General features: G+C 42.4%; 1 protein-coding gene across 2 annotated transcripts in view; it reads right to left on the bottom strand.

The window, feature by feature from the left end:
• XPO4 (exportin 4) overlaps positions 1-17420 on the bottom strand; it is an 81650-nt gene that overhangs the window by 63929 nt on the left and 301 nt on the right. Inside the window, exon 1 of one of the 2 annotated variants that reach the window (XM_080583688.1) lies at positions 12350-16854. The exons of the other annotated variant lie outside the window; for it this stretch is intronic. Coding sequence (XP_080439814.1) covers positions 12350-12379 — 30 coding nt within the window. The 5' untranslated portion in view covers positions 12380-16854. Of the gene's footprint in view, positions 1-12349; positions 16855-17420 lie in introns of those variants that run through there. 2 annotated transcript variants of the gene reach the window in all.

Below are 17420 nucleotides of genomic sequence, written 5' to 3'. Positions count from 1 at the left end.
AGACTGATATTCCCCATGTTATGTTAAATGTATGGTTGAATCCTCAGCATCTTTCTAATATTTTGGGATACAGACTGATGCAATTTGAAGGAATGTGTTGGCACAGATCATAGGTACACACATTTTTCTGGTGTAGTGTTAAGTATGCTTCAAATTTCATTAAACACACAGGGAATGACTATAGCTCTTTCTGTATATAAAGATCAGTTCTGACAGGAACAAGTCCCTCCATTTGCATTTCAAACACAACCAAGCCCAAAAGTTAGGCAGTGATCTTCAGTGGTTAAGAGAGAAATTAGCTCCTTATAAAATATATGCTTCATTAGACTCTTAATAGTTTCCTTTAACAGACATGCCAACCTTCAATTGATCTTGCACTTTCTGTACGTAAAAATCAATAAAATCATCAAGCTTTTCAGGAAATACCCTATCCCATTTTACATGCAAGGAGAAATGCTTTGGAAGGTCAGGAACTGCCGCCGTGAAGCTAATCCCAAGTCAGGTTTTTCCTTCCGTGATTTCCTGAATCCTAACCAACTCCTCCATCAAAACGCTGTGCTCTATTAGAGCAGATGCATCACAAGGAACTAAACACAACTTCCGTGCAATTGCCTTTTCATTCCAGTGTGGAACTGGATAAAAAATGAAGTTGGATTCAGGTTTCTGCCAGAAACAGAGGTTCCATCCCAATGAGCTCCAGTTCAGCATACCCCCTTAAATCCCCTCTCTCACACTTTCTTACCTGTGTGAGCACATTATGAGAAACCCCACTGTGGACAGAGCTTCAGCACCTCTCCCCCTACCAACAAAATAAGGGGAGCCCCAGCACTGCTCATAACAAAGCTCTACTTCTGGCAACCTTAGCATTAGCAACCTGCTGATGTGAAAAACGCAGGAGCCAGGAACAGAACAAATTAATCATACTGAATTGTTCCAAAGTGCACTTGGATCCTCAAGAATACAGACAGCACTGGTAGGCTTTTAGCCAGATTTCCCATTCCTTCATCCCTTCATCTTGTACTATGTGAGTATAAAGAAGAGCACCTGACACAGCAGCACCACTTAATTCCGTAATTTTGTATATTGCCACTTACTTTTTCGTCACCAAATAATCCTTGTCTTTGTTTCTTCCTTAGAAATCTGTGTTACGTAACTTTAATTATATTTTTTTTCCTGCTCTTCCTTTGATGGTACACCATAAATTTAAATGACATATTATTCACCGATGCCGTGAAAAAGGGCAGCACAATTGGGAAGGAATAAAAGGGCTACAAATTTAGCATACGCTACCTAGGCAGAAAGTGATTAATGCAAACAAATATTAAAAATAAAGTATTAATTCACAGTACACTCAAAATAGGACAGTAAAAGCTATGTGAAAGGGTTAGATCAAACGTCATTTGGAAAACAAACATGACTAGGAAACCCCTGGTGAAGGTACATGTGGGAAAAAGGGGGTAAAAATAAATGTTTGGGGTTTTTGTTTTGTTTTAAATAGAAGTAGTAGTTAGATGCAGATAGAGGATGTAAAGTTACACATATGTATTCCGATCCACATGCTCAGTACAAGCGTTTCCTACCTCAATAACATACCTTTTAAAAAATATAACTGAAGTTGTCATTGACAGAAAGTGCCAAGCAATGAAGGCGATGAAGACATGAGAATGATAGTGAATGGGTTTCAAATGTCAGACGCAATCTTTGTAAGCCATTTGAAGTTGTATCTGCTTTTTCAGCCCCTTCCACTTTTGAGAACAGTCTTTGCTTTAAAAAGAAAGTATCAAATCTCCCAGCCCGCCTATTATAGGCGGGCAGTTTCATTTTGAACATCTACTATACAAAATATCACATTTATAAGTGACATTGTTTTCTTGAAGGTTTTAGGTGTCAGAGTCTATTACTTCTGGACAGGGACAGTATCTTACAATTAAAAATGTCTAACATTCAAGTGACAATGTTATCATTAAAAATCAGTAACTGAAGAGCTTTTCATTCAAGTATTATTGAGTTAACCAGTTTACGCTTATCTCTGCATTATACTCTTGCTAAAAAGCAAAAAAAAACACCACCACCCACGATCTCATATAAACATAATTAAGAATCAGATGAACAACATTTATTCCTTGCAGACAGAAAAGTTTGCTAGAGACAAATTCTGCTTTTTCACAGACTTCTGCTGTGGCACGACAGCACAGGATACAGCCAAATTGAGCATCCTTCTGCAATTACCCAGAGGGAAATCGGCAAATTAGCATGGCTTAAAGAACAATCATGTACTCCTCCAGACTCTGCTGCTTTTTAAGAGAACACAGAAAAAGTGCACTGGAGTGTTTTAAGCTGACACCCACAGTATTCCCACCTACAAGAAATGTCTCCTGTGAACAGCACAGCCTAAACACTAGTAGCATTATGAAAAGGCAAATATGCCTACTGAGAGAATTTTCTTGGATTTAGAACAGATCAAATTGCTTGTACCTGCTACTATTAAAGCCAAGAAGAATCTGTCTTGCCAAAGGCAATGTTTATGTCTGCAAGTAAAGTACATCACAAACTCAACAAGGGTAGAAATAAAAAAAACCTCGAGATTTCTACTGAAAGCGTGACTTCATAAAACTCACCCCAAACTTCCCAAAGTGAGCTTCCCTAGATACGTAGGAGAATCTTGCCTTCTCTGTAGTCAAGAGGGAAAATAAAACTGTTCCCTAACTGCAGTCTGTGGGCCACTATCAGCTGATGAAAAACCAATTAAACATGTTAGCTGTTCCTCAAAAATGGTGTCTAGACTCTGCTACAGGGAGTCTGGAAGCCTCAAAAAGACAAAAAACGGAATCTGTGCCGATACACGAGGACAAGCAAAAGGCACCACAGACAGCAGTGTCACCACTGGGTCTGGACCTCGCTGACAGCCACCACTAGGCAAGACATGCTTCGAGAAGCAGGGAGGGAAGGGAGCCCAGATGGCTCGCCAACACGTCAGGCAGGCAAGGAAGCCAAGCAACAGTGAGGCATATGCAAAGTAAAAAGATCATGAGTAAACCCGAGAAGCATGTGCAGGGGAACACCATGTGATAGTGATAACGTAGTTGCGAGTATGGGCAAAAATAGGAGAAAGAGGAAAATCAAACACAAGGGCAAGCAGTATTTTTAACTAGTGCACTTACTGTATTAAGAAAAGCTAAATATATTACTCCACCCATGTAAACGATCATTATAGTGGAGCCAGACCTAAGTCATGAAGTTTTACAATGCACTTCTAAAATGCTCAAAACCTCCCAAAAGAAAGACTTCTGTCTTAAAACAGACAAAAACCCTTAGAGAATTACTTACCAGTGCAATCCTTCTACATAAGCGAGTAAATTATACAGAAGAATGGGATTCCCAGAATAAGGAGATTCCAAGTTTAACTCTACTGAAGTCAAGGACAGCAACATGCCCCAAGACTGCGTTACACTACCTTCTGTGGAGTCAAGCCACAAAACTCCATCCCTGTTTTGCTAGTAACCCTTTTCTTGTGTTTTACATAGGCTGTAAGAAAAAAAAAAAAAAACACAGCATATTCAATAACCATCATTTGCCTTAGGAAAACATGGAATCAGAGAGCTCAAATACAGGAGCCAGACCCAGACAGCTGGACGGGTGGCAGCACTCTTCTTCACAGCCTTTCACCCTGTGTTTCTAGGGGACACTAACACCTAACCGCGCGGGAATATCACATCCACTCGTGAAACAGACCCCACCAGACAATGATTCAGGCTATGCAAGGTTGCTCTTCAGCATTCAGCAACTGATTCCCAAGTGGATGAGATGTTCTTCCCTCAGGCACCAGGCCAGAATGCAGTTTAGACAACCAGCATTGATAGCTTCTTTTGCTGCCCACCTTCAGATCTGGCATTACATGAAAGTGAGAGCCCTGAGTAATAGCTAAGTTACTACAGAAAACCTAGCTAGCATAATAAACAACTTAAACTATGTTCCAATTCCTTCTTTTGCACTTGCTTCCTGGGGTAATCATTGAAATTTCAACACGAACTCATTTTTCAAATTAAAAGATACCTAAGATTGGTAAGAAAGATGAAATAGATAGTTTCTGGCCAGACCTGCAATAAAGACAACATAGCGAGATTTAAAACTTTTCTGAATAAAAACTTAGTTTGATTAAAAAAAAAAATATTTCCCCAAATTCATTATCCGATGAATTATTTAAAACCCAGAGTGCCCAGTATTTCTCAGTTTATATTTGGAACAATGCGTGACTGCTCAAGGAATTACCTCCTACACATCTGCTCACTCACATCTTGCTTTCATGCAAACTTAACAATAGGATTATTTTTATTTCCTATCATTTTGTTTTGTATTTTGGAGCTTAAGTACTTAATACAATCTTTTGCAAGCAAACCAGAAGATAAATTGTGGTTTGTGATAAGATCTATTCTCAGTTTTGAAACAGTCTTATATAACACACTATACCCATTAATTGAAGGGAGAGCCAAAGTAAATCACTGCCATCAGTATCAAAATGTCTGCTGAGATGAAACTTCCTCTCCAAGATAAGCAATGAAAACTAGAGATATTACTCCTCCAGTAACAATTTGACCCTCAAATGTATGTTATTACATGCTCTCCACTGAAATTAGCATTCATTTACCTGCACAACACACTACACGTATGTTATTTGTAGTAACCAGCCTGCAGAGGCAACTGTCCTCATAAGGACACAGCTTCCACTGTCCATGCCTGTTTTTCAGCATCAAAACAGGTACCCAAGACCTGCTGCTCGAAGATGAATGAGTAGGACTTGGAAGGCTGAAGGGAGGAAGGTAGAGCAGTGTCTTTGTTAGAAGAGGCACGACCACGGAGAACCAAGAGGAAAGAATACAAGCTGATGAAGGTATAGCCCTCAAGTAGATGTGGTAGGATGCTGACAAATGGATGCCTGCAGCTGGTCTAAATATCCATATGCGTTGTTCATCCGCTATCATCGCTGGCTGCTGTCAGTCTCCTCACAGTATTATTGGGCACTTTCTCCTTCCTGGCTATTGTGCACACTACTCAACAAGAAAATTCACAAATTCAACTAAACTAACAGTATGTTAGCTCGCATGAACCTACTCTAAGTAGGTTAGGTGAACAGGATCAGCTCAGACTCCATCTACCCTGTGGAGGATTGCTCCCACAGAATTTCAAAGAATGATCAAATTCTGCATGGGAAAGTTCTGTACATCCCAAGAGTTATTATTTGAAACTTGTCAGTGTCGGACCAAACTCACACGGCCCCATACAAAGTTATCACAATAGCAGCACGCACAGAGTTAGAACAGATCTTACACTTCAATCAAGATCTAGTTTTCTTTTTAAATCTAAATGCTTTCTTTATAATCCCTAGGACAAGAAAATGTTTGAATTTCATTCCAAGAAAATTCAGTGTAAACTTTAACAGACTTTTCTTCTTAACTTCAGAGAAGTCTTAACTTCACTAAATTTAATCAGTGAAAGCCTGGATACAGCATGACAAAACAGTGAAGAAATAAGACTCAAAAAACTGTGCCCTTTACACGTATGTTACTGTTTCCTCCATAACTGCAGTTACAACATTGGTTTAAGCACACTGACAACAGATAAAGCTGAGAAATGTCCTACAATATACACCTAACTTATGGTAGTCTGGCTCGAGCAGCCGCAGGATGAATGCTGACACAAGGTCACAGCTCATTCTTAAATAAAGCCTTATTTCCTAATCTCCACATTCACTGTTCTAAAGTTTCAAAGCACAAGCAAGGTCTGGCAGGCAGTTCTGTTTAGCAAAGTAATCTCTAAAATGTCTGGTGGATGCTGATGGATAAATCCACACAGAGTTCCTGAAGTCAGCAAGACTCTTCAAAGCCACAAAATGTCAATCCCTGCAGACCTGAGAAAGTTCTGCCAGCACAGAGTAAGTGCAACTCAAAAAGGACAAAGATAAAAACATAACTACACCAAATAGTTAAGGAAAACATCATTGTTCCAAATTGCTTTAAACCATTTCGTGTTAACAGGGAGAATCAGTTAGCTTTGACTACATCAGGAATGAAACGTCATACTGCAGTAGGACAGGAACCCTGTCCCCTGGAGCTGGAGAGAACTTTGCCTCTGCATCTGGCAGCATGGGGAAGAGAAGGGTTGGTGGCAATGGACCCAGCTTTTCTCTCAGCTCCTACCAACTACAGGTACTTCTCTGTTTCTCCTGCAGGGAGGCATTAAAGATAAATGGGTCCCAACTTAAGGCCTTGTGTCTGTTATCCTACAGGGTGGGAAGGAGAAGAATCTCACCATCCCCTATCCCCCTGGCAGGTCATTCTCCAGCAGGATTAGATTAGCTGACAACCAGGATAGGAAGCTGATACATCCACAGCCCCTAAAATCATAGCTGCACCTTGATGATAAGATTCAAGTAGCTCACCTCTTAATTGCCCATTACTGTACCTCTGAGACAGTATAGGTATGGCTTACTACCAGAGTCAGGACTGTAACACTGTATTTCAAAACAAAGTTTTAAGTCAAGAACCACTGTTGCGACCCCTCCTCTACTATACACCACATCGTAATAATGCTGGCAATGGCCCTATTCATTCCCCAAAGCCCAAAAGTTGAGATGTAGATGATGTACAGCCTTTTTATTAGGCTCACTGTACATCAAATAATATCAAGCACCTGCCCTCCTACCACAAGAGAAACTTTAATCTTATTATCCCTATCTGAAAAAGTGTTTTGTGGTATCTATTTTTTTCCTTTGCCCAATTTCCAATCATATTTGCTGAAACTACAGCTATAACCACCCATTTTGCAAGGGTAGCATTATTTTTACTCACGTAGCCTTCTACAGTAAGCACCTGCAGATGGAGCACGGCATCACAGAGGTAAGAGCCACTGCCCTAGGGCTAAGAAGACAAGTTCACAAAAACTTGATAGGGACCAGAATAGCAGTCATATCTCTGCAGCATCATCTGCAAAAGCCACTCACGGTGCCTTCACGGCTCATGCATTAAAACTTAAGGACAAACACAATACTCAATTCTATCTACCTCATGCTAATTTCTGACTATAGTTTCTCCAAAAGGAAAAACAAAGAAAACAGGTCAAAAAGCAATCAGAGAGGACAGCACACAGGTATTGGCGGTGCAGTAAACCCTGCTGAAGCCAGGTCAAACACTGACAGACCTGTCCAGCCACGAGGCCACTGCTCTGGGCAAGGGCGGCGAGGCGCAGGCTGGAGGCCTCATGGCAGGAGGAGCAGCAGGCCCGGGCTGGGGCACCCACAGTGCTAAAACACACCACTGCCCACACCCGGTGGGAAGTCGTCATTCGGTGAAAGAAACCAAGACAATGACGCATTTTTTGCGTCTTAAAGTTGAGGCTCTGCCTCTCATCAGAAGCGTTTCCTCCCACCACTAATGAGGAAAGGCAGGCCCACACGTCCGCCAGCTGCCCAGCTCCAAACCTCAGGTTTTAGCACTTCCTCCTCCAGCAACCTTGCTAAAATTTCAAAACCATTTCATTCCGGCACAGTTATTTTGAAGGAGTTAATTAAAAGTGAGACGAAAAATTTTGAGTTTTCAAAGTACCTCCAAATTTGACAAGGAAAACTCCTCTGGCTTAGTGTATTTTCCAAATGGCACGGCCTGAAATACCACGTGTTTTTACTTGGCTTTACTAAAAGCTTTTAAACTGTTATTAACGGAAGCTTACAAACAGACATAGGTAAAATACATAATACCTGAATCAGAAATGTAACTACAGAAACATGAAATCAGGGTTTAGCCAAAAAAAAAAAAAAAAAGGCAGCAGAACATAGGCCCAAGGAGGAAGCTCATCACCGGAGCCAGCCCGGAGGGTAAGGAAGCACAGAGAAATGGTGAAACTACAGAGGATTTTGTAAAGCAACCAATTTCTGTCACTCCAAAGCAGGAAAATATCTGGGCTTTCCCTAGACACTTCAAAAAAAAAAAAGCTCCTTAACATTTCTTCCACTACTAGGAAATAGCAAGAAAAATATCTATTACTGTACATAATTTAGAAGATGGGATCGCATTTATTTTTTTAAACTAATTTTTTCTGCTTTTACAGATACAGCTTGAACCATGTGTTACCAGTGTCGTTACATCTCTGTATTCAAGCTCCACCAAACATACGGACAGGCAGTCACACAGTACGTATCTTGAGATTTTCTAAAAAACACTTCTTTTATGAAGAATATACTTTTTCACACGCACAGATTCTGGGATTTTGTTTTGTTCAGAAGAGGCAACTTTAAAGATTCCCTTAAAGTTAAGTGCCTGAGTTCATTCCAAGAAGCCTGAGTAATTCAGCTAAATTTCGAGCTTTGAACAGTCGCAGGACTCCACATATTTACTGAAAAATGATTGCGAAGAAAACGTAGTCGTCATTACATATTTTATCCTTATTGCTCTTAAGGAGAATATTATTGTAATATGAACATGAGACTAGCTCCAGAAAAAATACTATCATTTCTCTTTATTATTAGAATGTAATATTTATATATTCCCCACTAAACAATTCATTATCCTGAAGCTACCCAACATCTGGTCTTAATAGCACTTAAGACAACCTCACAAAGTAACAGCTTTGCAGCTAAACCTCCCTAAATCCTCAGGAAGAAGCATGTTTGTTTTTTGGGGTTGGGCTTTGTTGTTGTGAGAGGTAAGGAAAGCACTATTGATGTTTTCTTCATCAGAAAAAGAGGCACGTGCATGTTTTCCTAACTTCTTAATACATTTTTTCTATGACAATACAAGACTTTAGCTATCTCGGAAGCTACCAAAAAAGTGTGGTTGATAGAGCAGTAGTCAAATAACAGCAACTAAAAGCCAACACTATTAGCAAAGCAAATAGTATATGTCAGTGGCTGAAGAGATGACAAAGAATAGTTAAGACCTTAAAGGGGGGGTGGAAAAATGTATGATCAGTGCAGAAAGTGTCAAAAGCTCTGTGTACATAAAAATCCGCGTCAATCTTAAAACGTAAGGCTTTTCAGCCACAGCTTAAACACACAAATGCAGCTTTAAGGCATCTAGTATCAAGCCAGCATCTGACACAAGAAGGGTCCAGAGAGGACCCCCAACTGATGACATTTGTCCCCACATCACCAACACGGGCAGCTTCCCCCTGTCCCCAGCCTGGCTGCATGGCAGTGCAACTTTTTTTGTGTTGCCACATGACAGAAAAGTGGCATTTCTGCAGTAACGGGTCAACAAGTGCGTGGCAGAGCCAATGTGGTTTGTGCCTGTACAACTGTTTCCGTTGTTGTGCTAGCTTTGATACTGTTTGTATATAATCGTTAATGCCACAATCAACAATAGTTGGAATATTATTCTTATAAAAGCATGGTATAACGGTATTTTTTGTGTTGGTTGTCATCTGCTTGAACCACTGATCTCTGTGCACCAGCCTCAGGAGTACCCCCAACCGCTGGATCCTCAGACTCTGCATTACCAATGCTGCAACCTGCTTTGTGAATTCCGCAAGTTGCCTCTGCCCTCCTTTACCTGGAAAATCCCAGCAGATGGCTTATTTACTTGGGATGTGAAATAGCCAAGTTCAAGCTCCTTCCAAAGCAGCCTGAAAAAAATAGTGAACGTGCCTCAACCACCCCTTGTTGTTTTAAAAGCTACCCAGCTACCCATTTCTGAACAGGAATATACCACCCATGCTAATATAGCCCTAATGCCATACTACAACAAGCCCCCAAAACATCAACAGCCCAAACATTAACAACCCGCTTACCAGAGAAAGAAAATACTTCAGTGAAGTACATGAAATACAAATTCCATGCAATTTTTCTGTATCTCTTCCCATTAACAGATACGGAAACCCATCTATGAAGGATGCCAGTATTATCCTTCCCCTTCATTAGATGGATCATGCAGACAGGATCCTGGTCTACATTACCAGGAGTGAAGAGGTGCTGCCTTTGCAGAGCTTCCAGGGTGCAGTGCCAGGAGAGGGAATGCAGCGCTGGAGACCTTCTTCCTCTCTTTCCAGCCACGTTACCTCCTCTCCACCCCTACTCACACATTATTAATATTATCTCGTGCTGGCTTTGGCAAATGGCAGGTCCTTCTGTAAGCCAGTCCAACTCACTGAAGTAGCAGATAACCAAGCCAGCAAAAAGACGAGTAATGGTTTTCCTCAGCCATTTGCTGTTAGACTGGTTTAGGTTTCTCTGAAAACACAGCCAACACCTGCATCACACTTACAAGCCCAGGGCTGCAGATGTTCTTCGCCTTGGCCAAGCCCTTTGAAATCCCAGAGACCCCTGTCAAGAACTGACAGATTCCATGGCAAAACACCGTATAGCACTTCACTGATTCCACAGTTGCAAATAAATTACAAAAGTCCTTGTGATAAGGTGTGTTTTCAACACCACAAGTTGTGTCTCTACCGTTTTGCACAGCTGCACGAAACAGCTGGACTGCAGGAGGATAAATACTGAACGTCGTAGCTTCAACACAAACCAGGATACATCCCTAGCCTTTCTGCACGTTCACTTTCACAGTTCTGCAAATGTTGAAGCCAGTAGGCAACACTAAAAAGCTTCTCTGTTATAGAGTAACATGAACAATAAATTTTCATTCATAGCTCCTATATTAAGCCAAATAACTTTAAATGTATTTTCCATTAAAAAAAAAGAATAAAATGAAATCAGTCCTGATCTGAAGGTAAAAGAGAAGTATATCTGCTACTTCCTAAGTGGATTAACAGCACAATTTGACCAAAGTTTCTTTTGGGAGCACAGACATCCTTTTTCATCTCAGTCAAGGTAGTACAATTGTTCAAAATGCAACACAGTGAAAATAATTTCAGTTAATTTTTTTTTTTCTCCCTGCATCCACTTCCCAACCCAGCCACCCAGACCGGCATACTACAGCTCAGCGTCTGGGCAGAGCCAAGGGCGGCACTGAACAACCACCACTCACCGCTAAGCCTCAGAGACGGGAAGATTTGGGGGGTTCCTTTTTGGGAGGTGGGGACGGGAGAGAAGGCTATTTTAAATGTATCCTCCTGCCAGCCTTCCCCCATTTCTTACACTCCCAACAACTACTCCACGCTCACCAGGGTGGTTTATACAGACTTTAAAGGAATGGAAAAAGACCTGAAGGTTGACTGTATCAATGTCTCCTGCTCAGATATGACAGCCTCCCTTCCAAACATCTCCCAGCACGTGTGTTTTTATGCCACTCACACACCCCACTAGGCACCAGAATTGCTCCAAATTTTACTGCTTTCCCTATACCACGGTCACTGCCCCAGCACAGGTTATCTGTTCCACTTCCTTTTGTTCTGGGGAAACCAAGGAAGCCCGGAAAGCAGGAAACATACATACAAGGAATACATTTGCCCTTGGTAAAATGGAAGACGTGACCATCTTAATCCCAAATCCCAACCTTACACCAAGCCAGGACACAGAAGTGGAAGAAACGCTCCTAGGTATACCTGATCTAGACAGACTTTTTAGTACCAAAACAATGCCAGAAATTCACAGAAAGGAGTGTATCACTTGGCTGCTTGTGACAGCACCAGCTCAACTTAATAATCAGGAGAACTTCTTCCACCCCTCCATATGGAAAGCCATTAATTAACTAATGAACACAGATTATCGTACCAACAGTAAGGCTCTTAGGAAGCAGGTTAAAGGGAAGAAAACAGTAGGTAGTGCCGGAAGAAGAATTATCCAGATGGAGTTATCAACTAATGAAGCTCCCCGACGGACTATTCTAGAAGCAGACACACGGTATTTTCATTAAGAACTCAGAATAAAGTATAGAAACATGCTAAGGCAACAATGACACGTGCAACGAGTGAGAAACAACGCTGGTTGAAAAGATGAATATTCCCTCTGTGAAACAATCAGAAAAAAACAAACCCTACATGTCAAGAGTCCCGTTTTGCTAGATGCTACGTTTGCTTTTTAAAGATATCAGAAGCTGCAGCAATCTTCACATTCCTGTTGTCACCTCCTCACCCTCGGCACCGTCTGCTTTGGGTACACGCCGTGCACGCTTGCTCCCAGCTCCCAGGTGAAAGTTTCATTAGCATGCCGTGCACTGCGTGTACTTATTCCCAAACTGTAACCTGAACTGCGTGCCTGTAAAACACACCAACCATACCAGTTCTTAAGCAAAAGGCGGAACAACTATACATACACAATGAGGGACTCTTGCATTACTGAGTACCACTCCAGAAAAAGATCTGGACTGCTCGAGCATAGTCCTCTGAGAACATCACCTTGATGCTCTGAAGTAATAAAGAAAAGCATAACGTTAAGTACTGCTAGGAAAGGAATACAGAAGCATACCAAAAATTTACAGCCATCTAAACTCCTCATGTTCCCACATCACAAAAGAATGCAGTTCTGGTTGGTCCATCTCAAAAACTCTGCAGAGGAATACAGGGATGATCAGCTGTACAGGACATCTCCTATTTGAAAAGCTGACCAGGTATAAAAGATGACAAGAGGGTGCGGTATGACAGACAGCTATAAAAATCAAAGTGTACAGTAGAAGAAAACCCAGCACGATGACTTGCTATTTCTCATAATTCAATAATGAATGAAACGATCAAACAGCAGGCTTCTCTCAAGTAACAGAATGTTTTCTTTTGTTCTTTCCCCAAAAAAACTCCTGTTCAACTCATTACTACTAAACAAATATAATATAAAAAACTAAGAAAATCAAACATATACATTTATTCCAGAAACAACTAGATATGAGGGGAAGAAAATTTCATCAATAATCATTAAGCAACAACGCTACCTGGAGCTCTTCAAAATACTAATTCAAATATGGTAAAGCACATACCAGCGAAAAGATTATCTCTATTTTTTGAGGCCCTTCTTCTAAGCCAGCAGCTAGAAACCACTGCTGGAAACAGAACTGAGCTAGGCAGATGTTTAGTCTAATCCAGCCATAGTATTATGGCACACGTCCAGCTTGTTTTGTTAGGTGATGACCTGGAAGACTTCAACAAGTCTCAGCATTGAAGTGATTCATTTGCCTGGATTTCTTCCAACAGGTAACCTGCCATAAGAAAATGAGAGCTAGTACATCTCTTCCTTTCATCCTTACCATTATTCAAGCATCACGATCTGAAGAACTGCCCCACAAAGAAGACAGGCTGCAACGAGAAACTGAACTTAGAAAATGGAGGATTGCCATGGTCCAAACTCCAAGGAAGACAGGTCCAAAGAAAATCCCATACAAATTGTCAGGGTAGATGATACAAACAATTTGTTCTTAGGTTTTAAGAATACTAATGTGCTCCCTTATGCTGTTACTCTACAAGCTTATTGAAACATCTGAAAGACAAGTTCATTTCACCACAGTTAGACTACCCAACTTTAACCTCGGATGGGCAAGACGTATCACAAACTAAGAAATACCCCAAGAAGAAAGAAATTCCCCTCCACCATCACCCCCAAAACAGACCACAGTGAGAACAGAACATTTAAAAACTTGTAAATAAGGGAATTATTTTGTAAAAGCCTTCACTCAGACATTCTTGAACCTGCCCATTAATGCAACCCAGAACATACCGCACAGAATAGCTTAGGATGACAGGAACCTCTGAATGCCACTCAGCCCAAACTGCTGCCAAAAACAGAACTTGATTCAAAGTTAGATCAGGTCGCTCATGGTCTCATTCAGTCAAGTTTTAGATTTCTCCAAAGATGGGAGATTCCACAGCCTCTCCAGGCAGCCTGTTCCACTGCCTCCACCAACCATACTTACTAGGGAAGTTTTCTCCTCCTATCCAGCTGGAATTTCTCTTTCTGAAACTTGTAACCTCGTATCTTTTCACCGTGTGCCTTGCATTTCTAATACCCAGACGGTCTGACTTGGCAAATAAATTTTACACTGAAGGTGTGTGATACAATTGTGCCAATCTGACGGCTCATCAGTGCTAATGAGGCACACTGGCCCTGCACACGTCCAGCAATCTAATTTCAGCCCCCTCCTTGTGCTAGCTTTGCAACTTAAATGGCTGCACAGATCATCAATTCATCTTGCTAACCTGACAGAAATCCATTCCCTTGTTTAATTCTTATGTCCTCTTTGCAATATTAATATGTTCAGCACAGGTCACAAGGGAGAAAGTGAAGCTGCAGGTAGGAACAGAGCATCCCGTTTTGGAGGGGGCCAGGGAACAAGCTGTAGCCTGTGAATGTAGATTTAGGTGACACAGAACATCATATGCTAAAAAAGCGTCAATCGGCTTTAATAAACTGCCAACAATAAAATTCTTATGCACACTTCCAACTTCATGCTCTCACCTATGGGATGAAGCTTACATTTCTTTCCTTAATGCAGCCTGCCCTCCTAATCCACAAAGAGAGCAATTAAAACAGTGCTCAACTGACATTAATTATATTTAGCATTAATTACCACCTGAGCTAAACACAACATAAGAGAAAGGAAACATACGTTACAGCTCAGGGATGCCACCCTGTTTGGAAATGGAGCAGCATTGTACTCACTTCATTTCACACGGATTCTGGTGTGCACAGTCTTCACCGAGCCAGAGTCACACAGGTCAAAGGTACAGAGCAGCCCGTGGCACTGAACCACAGCACGGCATTTTGGGTTTAAGCTACAAGGCATTGTGGGAAACTTACATTAAGCACACAGGTTGGAAAGGAATCAAGTGGAAAAAAAAAAAAGTGTGTACTTTTTAGTATGGCAAATACTCTTATACACACCAAAGAAAACTGCCAAAGGACCAGCATTCAAAGTCCTATTTGGCAGCTAATGACAACTTCAACTTCATCTAACTACTCTCTAACTGATACCGAATTTCAACCATTTTCCAAACCGTACCTTTTGAACACGGGCTGCCTAGAGCCCCTTGAAAAGCATTATTGTAATAAAGGACAAGCATTTTTACACAGCTGTAAGAGAAACCTGGTGAGCGAACAGATTGAAATCTCTCCATTTTTCACACACTGCATGCCATGATTCATAAAGATCAGCAATTTGTGAGCTCAGAATAAACTTCTCTCATATCTGACACATAAAAAGTAGTTTTCTAAAGGAAAACTCAACTAACCCAGAGCAATAAAAAAAAAGAATTATGAAAATACTTATCAAAGATTTAGAGAGCTCAAGGTGATCCATACTTACCCTATAGGAAAGTTAATTAAACATTCTTTTTTTATTATTATTAGCATGTCTGAATTCCTCTAGTCGATTCTCCTCCCCCACGGTTCTGTATTTCAGCTTGAAAACAAGACAAACACCACGTAAACTGCCACCGCTCCCTGCTCCATCCTCAGAAACTTTGCACCACCTTTGATGCCTCCTTCCCAGCTGAATTTTGCATGGACTGCCAGTGTCATCTGCCTCAGGTAAGGAGAGCAAACCATCTGGCTTCCCTGAATCTCCCCACCACTTGCTGCCCGGTTAAAACCTGCTGCCATCTGTCAGACCATTCACAGCTCATTTTTCAGGTACGGCTCCACTTCAACGCGCCAGCCTCTGCTGACCTCCATTACCAGCACCAGGTTCACCACCCTCCTCTCCCAGGTCCTCGGATTTTTACATAAATAATTAATCCTATCAGTTCGTTTGATCAGTTCGTGCCTCCCAGCTGCCACACATAATTACTCATTGCCCCCAGCTCCAAACAGACCTTTTACAAGATTTTACCAAACGGTATAGGAAATTTAAATGAAGATTATCACTGCCCAGGTGCGATCCTGCAACAGGATTTTGCTCTCATTTGTCCACAGTTGAAGGAACAGGCGCAGGGTGTTTGACCCTTTCAGGGCTGGGGGTCCCATATCTACCTTCGTACAGCCGCACGCCAGGCTAGCTGAACTCCTCTCCGCTGTCACCCCAAAAACCTGGCAGTTCTTGGGACGTGAGGCACAGGGCAGAAACCGTAAGCGGTTCCCACAGCCCTCATAGCCAGCCTGCCTTAAAGCCTGATCGGGTTCCTTAGCCTCAGAGACAGCTTCCAGAAACCTCTCTGCTCCTCAGGAACAGGGATCTAACTCCTGCCAGTTCAGGGATGTCTACAGGACTTCCAAGAGCAGCTCTGAAGGAAAAAAAGAAACAACAACAAACAAACAAGCAGCAGCTCATGCCTGCAACAAGTCTTTTTTCATACTGATAGTGGCTGGAGGGAGAGAGGAAGGTAGAAATATCAGCAAAGATTCTAACAGCCACGTGTTTGCAGACTTGAGACAGAGTTTAACCAGCAAGTTTAGCACCTATTCTTCAACAGAAGCATCAACGCTGCCGTAAAAGGCTGGCATCTTTTCACTGCATTGACATTTCCGATTACTTTATCTCCACATTAATAGGCATTTTCCTCTCTGTGGTAGCCAGACTAGGGAAACTGCCACCACGAGCAGCGTTAAGTTTCCCAGCACGGATGCACAATGCTGGAGATGCCACTCCACGTGCTTGATACCAAAACCTACCCAACTCGGGGCTTCCTTCCACAGCCAAGTTGTGTGTCATACTAATACTTGCTACGTATTTCCTCTACACAGTCAAGCACTTCTGGTAATTACAGCAACTGCGTTATTTAAAAGAAAACAAGATGCAGAGACTATGAGGCTGTCTAACGACCTGTGCAGCTCAGTTTTGCAAAGGAACGCATGAACCAAAAGCAAAGCAAAGCTTAAAGCATATCACTGTGTGCATGCCTTGAGAAGTTTTGTTGGTGGTGGGTTTTTTTTCCTAAAAGGATTAGTGCTTGTTGGTATCTTACTTTCTCATTTGGAAAGATATTCAACATTTTCCAGGCTGATTTCAGATGGAGAACACAGGTGTATTTCGATGAGGATACCCAGGGCTGAAGCTTTGCTCTGCCGGCTCCAGCCAGACACTTACCGCACGGGCTCTGCACGCTCTCCAGCTGTCGATACAGGACAAACCTCCCCAGTTCTCTCGCTTGGTTCGCTTCAAACCCCTTCAGTACCCACAACCTGCTAACTCTCCCTCCGTCGGGCCCACATTTCGGTACGATACACTCCAGTTTCGCGGGGAGCCGTGTCAGCTAGGCATTTCTGGAAGACCTGCACGTCCTCCCTGCCAACCCCGCTGCCCAGCACGCTGCTCTCCGCTCAGAGGAGCCCAAAAACTTTCACGAGGACCCCCGGCGATGCTCGGCGGGCGGCCGCTTGCCCCCAGCTCCTCACTACACGTGCTTTCCCCCCCGGCCAGCCCTGAGCGGAGCCGCCAGGACGGGGGCGCGGAGACCCCCCGGACACCATCCTCGTCCTGAGGGGGGGGGGGGGGGCTCCGCGTTGCTCCAGCAAAGAGAAAACTCTGGAAAAGAAAAGCGGGGGGAGGCTGCGGGGCGAGGGGGCGGCAAGGGGACGGGGGGGAAGGAGGGGAGAAGAGGGGAAGGAGGGGAGAAGA

The sequence above is a fragment of the Anser brachyrhynchus genome (genome assembly GCF_964034855.1).
Source record: "Anser brachyrhynchus genome assembly, chromosome: 1".
NCBI lineage: Eukaryota > Metazoa > Chordata > Aves > Anseriformes > Anatidae > Anser > Anser brachyrhynchus.
The sequence above is the reverse complement of the archived record's forward strand: the minus strand, read 5'-3'. Positions and strand labels throughout refer to the sequence as shown.